The 7,546-nt window shown below is 34.6% G+C and overlaps 1 protein-coding gene across 1 annotated transcript; it reads right to left on the reverse strand.

Moving 5' to 3' along the window:
* Window positions 1-1,082: 1,082 nt before the first annotated feature.
* LOC116146136 (zinc finger protein zpr1-like) lies at window positions 1,083-6,985 on the reverse strand. The gene is made up of 16 exons (XM_031431544.1): window positions 6,798-6,985; window positions 6,660-6,704; window positions 6,523-6,563; window positions 5,950-6,031; window positions 5,275-5,319; window positions 4,953-5,009; window positions 4,393-4,452; window positions 4,179-4,306; window positions 3,558-3,822; window positions 3,399-3,465; window positions 3,210-3,280; window positions 3,042-3,131; window positions 2,385-2,493; window positions 2,209-2,300; window positions 1,560-1,665; window positions 1,083-1,205 (listed from the first exon to the last, which is right to left on the reverse strand). Exons 1-16 carry the CDS (start codon window positions 6,912-6,914, stop codon window positions 1,102-1,104), a joined length of 1,479 nt encoding a protein of 492 aa, XP_031287404.1. The 5' UTR covers window positions 6,915-6,985; the 3' UTR covers window positions 1,083-1,101.
* Window positions 6,986-7,546: the final 561 nt, after the last annotated feature.

Genomic DNA, 7,546 nt, shown 5'->3' on the forward strand with positions numbered 1-7,546 from the left:
ATAAAATAAACACAATTAAGGAGAAGAAACCATTGTTTTAAAACTCGACTTGGCCTATCCGGTTCAACCGAGACCCAAAGCCTTTAGCAAGTCGAGTTACAAATTTTTGTATTCATTGAAAATCCTAAAAATTAGGACATTAATTAGTGAACAATTGAATGTTAGAATGTTAGTGCTTTTGAAGAGAAATGGTCGATGAGTGAAATGGTGGCAACGGCAACGATTTCTGATAAGTGAATCGACTGAAAATCGCAAAACAATGTTGTCGAAAAAAGCCCTCTGTAGCCAACAATTAAGGAGGCAAGCAAGGGAGGGGTGAGATAAATTTTGGTCAGGAGGCTAAAGGGAGTGTGTTTGTGGTGATGGGGAGTGTTATCATCGATAGAAACAAGCCCTATTTGCCAATGCCAATAGTAGTGTTTGAGGTGTTTTTACAAGATTTCAAATTTATAAGGACTTACATTTAATTTTTAAGGATATTTTTGTTAGAATTTAAACCATTGGACATCTACTAGTCAAACTAGTTAAACTGGTCAACCCAAGACCCAACCTGGCCACTTTGTCGGATTTCACCCCATGTTGGGTTTTAAAACATTGGAAGAAACATTATAGTTCTCAAAAATTGATAACAATAAAGAATATGGTGTGGAATGACATGTAACATAGACTTTTTGAGAGCCCACCAAACAAAAATCGTTTCAGATTCATACAATGTTTTGATTTCTTCAAACGACACCATTTCATGTACCATCTCATTTTCAATAAAGCATCATTCACGACGAAACAATTTAACAAAAAAAAAAAAAAAAAAATTGATACCATTTTAATGTATACAGAACAGAACTGGGCAAATGAAATAGAAAGCTCACTGTTGAAGCACTGAGCAACAAATGAGGACCGTCTGGTTTTCTCAGGGTAGCGTTGAAATTAGCTTTCCCTTTAATATACAGTTTGCCGAAACATTACACAAAAATCACACTATTTGCATATTTGGTATTGTTTCAACATGTTGAACCAAAACTACTAGCTTAAATATATTTTGCATAAAACGTCTACTATATTTGTACACACATCCTCAAAGAATAATCTGCATACTGTTCCTTACGCATTATCCGTTGAGTTGTAAGCAGCATCAGCCGAGGAGGTGTCGATATCATTCAAACCCAACTCCTCATTCTGCTCCCATGACCTCTCATATTCCTCAACTGGCAATAAAATTACACAATGAACAAACATTAACTTATGCAAATTATATGCCGATACAATGTACAATTGCATGATTACTAAGAAATAAAAAGAAAACAAAATGAATTGTTTGAACTGATGTACCATGAACCCCTCATTTAAACATAAAAAATTCTTATTTTCGATTCATAAAAATCAAACACGACTCTTGACAGCTTAAAACTTATAAATTTTGAATGATTGACAGCTTCTGTAAGAATAGTTGTAATCCGTCGAAGGAAAAAATCAAAAGTTAGTTATAAATAGAAAAAAAAATAAAACAGCTAATTTGGTTACAAGTTAACTTGCTAAAACTAGGAAGAAGAGAAACTTACATGTTAACTGGTGGTCATCTTTCATATCATCAGTTGCCGGTGAAATAAAAGAATTGGCTAATGCATCATCAAGGATTAATGTCCACGAATCTTCCAAACTCAAAAGCTACAAGATTTATATTGGTAACATTATTGGAAGGAGCTTAAATGAAATAAGGTTACCAAAAACTTTAAATTCTCCTCCAAACTCAATATTGTAAATCACTCTATACAGCATATGTTATATATTATCTATATCCAATAAATAAAGGACATGGATTATATTCATATGCTCTTTCCCAATTTATAAAGGAAAATATCATTTTCAAACTAAATTATTGAGTCAGCTCAAGACATTTTTTTTTTAATTTTTGACCTACATCGAGGCTCAAGCTTTAATTGATTCATTCAACCTCATATACGGTTGATATTAGTAGTGCCACCCATACCAACTCTACCTGCCCTGCCTTTCTAACATTAGAGTGCCCAAGCCGTAATTATGATCAAATAATTGCCAGATCTACCGAATGGAATTCCATTATCCCTTCTTCCTAGGCAATTCAGATGATTGTTTACAGCTTGGTAATAAATAATTATTACAAAAACTCAAAAACAACTGAACTGGTATGCTCACCGACAGCATGAATCTTTAAGGACGTTTGGGTCATACCTTGTTCAACCTTGCCTTGAAATCTTGCCACTTGGTTTTTCTATTTTCATCAAGGCTGTCTCCAAAAGTGAATCCATGTACTCTCTCAAGGCCTGCACATGCATATCAATTTATGTTTAGATATCCATCTTGAGAAATGAATAACAAGCAAAAGAGAGTTGTGAAGTCATACTCACTTTCACTAATTTTTGTAATCAAACCTTCAACGGTTGTAACAACTCCACCAAGAGTACCGCTGGCCAGCTCCAAATCAAGCTCAGGAACTTTAACACTAGCAGCATCTGACTGATACATCTCAAAAGCTTTTTTGTTATTAAACAGTTTAAAAAATAGGAGCCAACAATAATGTTTTCTCATCTCATGTAAATTATATATATTAACTAATCTAATGGCAGAAACACCAAAAATAAAAATTAAAAGAACTACAATCAATTAATTGCCAAACGCAATGTATTTAAGCTGCTTCATCAGAAGATAATGAAAACCAGATCAAAATAACATAATAGGATAACCAAAGTAGCTCTTCTTGCTGTGCAATGAAATATTTCCTATTGCCTTTTAAGGCATGGATATTTCAAAAGGGAAGCTGCATCCATATCAGAATCAGAAGCTAGTGTATATACCCAAAAAGTTTGATCATCACCAGCTATACATAAAATATACTTGAAATAACTAATAACACAAAATAAAATAAACAAACACAAAGACGGGCAGAGAAGGCACAACAATTACAACCAAAGATGAAATACATAATTCTCCATAGAATAAGTTGTTAAGGCCAAACAATGCTACATCGATAGCTAAAAAATGTAAAAGAATCCACATAACTATACCTTTATCACATCACGGCTTAAGTCATTAATGTACTTAACACACAGAGAAATTTTCTTTCCTTTTTCAGGAATTCTACCACCAGGCTTTAACTGCACAAGAATGCATCAATCAGAATTCACCATCACATGTGAAAAGGATAAAGTATATACAAGAAAGTTACAACAAACCTCGGAATTGCGGTAACCACAAGAATCACACGTTGATGCCATGACAATTACTTCTTGGAAGTATGGAATCCCTGTTTATTGTTAAGCTCAACAAAGTTTATGCATAAAATAGCCCAACTACAAATGCTGGTAGACATAACTTAGATGATTGTCCCATAGTAATAACAATGAAGAAAGTAAAAAGGATACTAGTTACAAACATTCGAGTCTCGCATCTAGCAGTACATGCCCCGCAGGTAGATGGGAAAGTCATAACCTATAACAAATGCAGACAGCAGGTAACAGAACATTCAAAAATAATTGGGAAAACAAGAAAATACAGAATATCAATATATGAAATTGCCCTACCTCTTCTGGTGCTGAGTATCTAAATAAAGCATCGGCCATTTCGGAACAATTGCTCTGAGCAATGGCCCGGTGGCCAGCTACTGCTCCAACTGATCCGTGGGGTACTCTTTGCATTTGATCAGAAGTGCTGTTGGATTCCTCAGTTACTACAGTACGAGACTCTTCCAACTGCGTTGGGTCGACAAGATACCCCAAAGATGCTTGTTGCTCTGGAGTTCGTTCGTAGAACTTAATATGTAATGATGGGTCTGGAGATGGAGCATACCTATCCATATCAAAATACAGAGTCATACTTTTTTAAACATATAAATTTATATATGATTGCATGCTTAATTAGGGCAGAGTCAAACCAAATTAAGGTTCAAAAAATTGTCAAACATAAGAACTCATCAAGATCCATCCCAGATCAAAGCTCTAGAGCATATTAATAGAGACCTTCCACCAAAAGAATCACAACAAAAGATTTTTCAAAGATCTTTATCTCTTTATATAAGAGAGGTGTCCATGCAAGAAAAATAGGAAGATAAGAAAGGCAACTTATACAACTACAACCTATCCATCCTATGGAAAGCACAAATCATGCAAGAGAAATAGAAACTCTCAATTAAACTCATTCCTTACGGATTCTCAATGAAGCTGTTCCCAGCAGGATCATCAAGGATGAGCGAGAAGGATAAATCACCCCTAGAACAAGCTCTCAATTTCAACAGAAACTGGTCAATAGCTTCGGCAGTCTGAGGATCCACTTTCTGGATAGCCAAGAAGATAGCATTAATAAGCAGGAAAAAGGCATAATGTAATATCAAAAACAACGAATGCCAAATTGAAGATGCACCTTGCGTTCATCTTGAAGGGCCTGCAATTCATCTGCAGCTCGTACCAATATCCCTTCAAGCTAGAAAAACTCCACTAGATCAAATAGAGAAATGTAACACAAAGAGAAACCTAGGAATACCTAATCAAGTACCATTATTAACTCTAGATTTGGCATAAAGCAAGAAGTAAAGCAGGGAACATGTATGAAAGGGATGAAGGAAAAAAGAAAGGAAAGGGATCACTTCCCTCCTCATATCAGCAAAGAAGTTTTTTCCCTCATCCCACCTCATATCAGCAAAGAAGGGATTTTCAATTTCCAATATTACGGTTGTCAAGAAGACAAAATAATATGCTATATGTTCACTGCACTGATAGACACCTCATTTATTTACGTTGTATGTATTTCTCCATATTTGCATTATTAAGTAGGATAATGGTAGAAATATAAAGTAATTCTCTTTCCAGAGGAAAGAAACTCAGAAGCGACTTTCTTTGTGCCCAACACAAAGACACTTAGAACCCAACAAGAAGGAAAATAAATAAACAAATCCAGCAATGTGTTAGATTTAAAGGACATACAGTTGATAGACTTCCCCGCTGAGCCTCTGGTGGAATCTCAAAATCCAGTTCAGGAATCTGCATCAAGATAACATAAAAGAAATCACTGTCTCAGCATTAACCGAATTAGACTTTCTTACTGCTTCTAACAAACAATTCTTGCGAGAGAAAAAAAAAAAAAAAAGACTCAAAGTTGTAAACTAACAAGCTATCAATCCCCACTTCCAAGAAAATTAATACATCCACAAAACAATAAAAAGGTTAAAAATTATAAGCACACATAACTGTGGCTATAAACTGTGTATTTGTATACAAATTGTAACAGGTATATCAATTCAAATACCTTAATGGTTGCAGACTCGGATTTCACAACTTGTCGGTGGAACATCTGCATTAAAGGCAGTCATCAATTTTCCATACTCACTAAGAGATTACCAAAAAAACTTAAAATTAAAGAGGAGAGAAAGTAAAAGAAAAGCTTTAGACCAATAAGAATGACAATTATATAAAAACTAAAGATTTTAGGATTAGTACAACAAGTACAAACAAAATCTGTTGTAGGTGAAATTCCATATTAGATTACAATAATATCATAAATAAACCTGCAGAACGATAAGAGAGTCATTTTCAAGGGTAACACAGCAGAAAGGAACAATGATTCACCAATGAAGATCGATTACCTAATGTAAATAAAAGACACCACAAAAGTGGGAAAGAATGCCCAACAATAAAAAGGATAGTGAACTAAGATATTTCAAACATATCTCATACGAAAACCTGGTACTCCTTAACTAAATAGCTTTCAAAGTGCCAATATAGTTAACTAAGAGAGAGCAACACTTAAGAGGCCAAAGCATACAGTGTTACAAGTATCAAGAAAATGTTAACATAGTTTCTGTAATGAGAGTAAGAAAAAAGAAAAAAAGAAAAAAAGCTCAGTTATTAATCCTATAAATCTATATGTTCCAACACAGAATTTTTGTATGTTACACCATGTTTGATATTCGAGTGGACATACCTTTTGATCACCTGATGGTACCTCCAAATGGTAACAACAACCCCGAGGTTGGATCTCACCAGCAAACTGAACCTCGTTGTTCCTACACAGAAAAAAAATAAAAATAAAAGAAGGGACCAGAAGAAGATCATTTTAACTCAAGCATTATTTTGAATCCCAACATCCTGAAGGGGGAAAAGACACCGTAGAATTTCATTATGAAACCTTAAGATAAACCAATTGGCATTAATCAGGTTACTCTGAATCTTGTCAATCCAAAAATATTAGCAAATATAGATAGTCATAAAAAAAACCCATCATCTTACAGCAATGAATGATTACAAAAGTATAATTTTCCAAATTCCAATTGTCCCATCTAAATTGAATAATACATTTTTTTTTCTGAAAATAAAATAACTATCCAACTTAACTAAGGTAATGCTATGTAAACAATAACGATAAACATAAAACTTATATCTAAACTGAAGTTCTAACATAAAATCCATACTTCATTAAAGTACGATTAACAAAACAAAATATTTGAAGTAAAATGCATTCCAAAAGAAAGCCAAAGAAACTTGGTCTCAGAATTACCTCTCACCACAATGTGGACACTCAAAAGCTGACAACAAGACCTACAAGAAACAAAAAAGAAAAAAAACTTTGACTTGCTAAACCAGAAAAAGAAACAAACAAATTTACGAATAAACAGACATTATCACATTGCATACCTTCCTGAAGTGCGGTATCAAGGTCAATAAAAACTTCGTGACTCCCTGTTAAAGAGTAAAAAACATACAAATTGGCATAAAAAAGTCGAAAAATTAGAGTAAAGAAGGCTTCGAGTAGGTTGAAATAAGAAAACTCACGTTTTCACCGCAACGCATACAGAGACTTTCGACTTGGTAAAGAGGAGCATCGCCGTCTTCGGCAGAAACAGCTTCTACTACTGACCGAACGTCGACTATTTCTTCTTTGTTTTCCATTTCTTTTGAATTCAAACGACTCTCTTCTCTCTTCTTAGTTGTTGTTCTGGTGAAAGTATGTGTGAGTTAAAAGTTGAGTAGCGACTCCAGAAGGGGCTAGATTCGCTAGAAGAGGCGGGTAGGGATTTAGAAATTCGTTATAAGTTGGACTAATAAAATGGGCCTTAACCAAACCCGGCCTATGTTACATAACCATATATGTTAGTTAAGTTGTGTGTGGGGCCTGTGGGCAACCTCAACTTATTCGAAGATAGTGGGTATTACCACTTGGCTGTGGTAAGATGTAGGGTGAAATCAAGTCAAGTCGGCTACTCGAACTTGACTCAATTGTCATAATACTGAATTCGAGCTTGATCGAGTTTGAAGAATCGAGTTCGAACTCAAACTTAGTACTTGAAATTATAATTTGAGCTCATATAATTGAGTTTAATTGAGCTTTTTGAGCTTATCGAGTTGAGTCGTACATTGAATGAACTCGACTCCAATTAGTATTCAAGTTATTTGATCTCGCTCAGTTTTCACCCTTAGTCGGATGATAAGACCTTAGGTTACCTAGAAGTTTTGTGAGTTCTACCAAGTGGTTATCTATCATATTTGTGGACACCTCAATCACCAAAAATGGCCACCTATCA

The sequence above is a fragment of the Pistacia vera genome, unplaced genomic scaffold, assembly GCF_008641045.1.
Source record: "Pistacia vera cultivar Batoury unplaced genomic scaffold, PisVer_v2 Contig1148, whole genome shotgun sequence".
Classification (NCBI taxonomy): Eukaryota; Viridiplantae; Streptophyta; class Magnoliopsida; order Sapindales; family Anacardiaceae; genus Pistacia; species Pistacia vera.

What these genes read in the sequence shown, in the direction of transcription:
- LOC116146136 (XM_031431544.1), bottom strand. Translation starts at nt 6,914, where the DNA reads ATGGAAAACAAAGAAGAAATAGTCGACGTTCGGTCAGTAGTAGAAGCT. An exon ending in GTGGTTACCGCAATTCCGAG is followed by an intron (nt 3,132 to 3,209) that starts GTTTGTTGTAAC and finishes ATTCTTGTGCAG; the next exon opens with TTAAAGCCTGGTGGTAGAAT. An exon ending in TCAAGGCAAGGTTGAACAAG is followed by an intron (nt 1,666 to 2,208) that starts GTATGACCCAAA and finishes TAAATCTTGTAG; the next exon opens with CTTTTGAGTTTGGAAGATTC.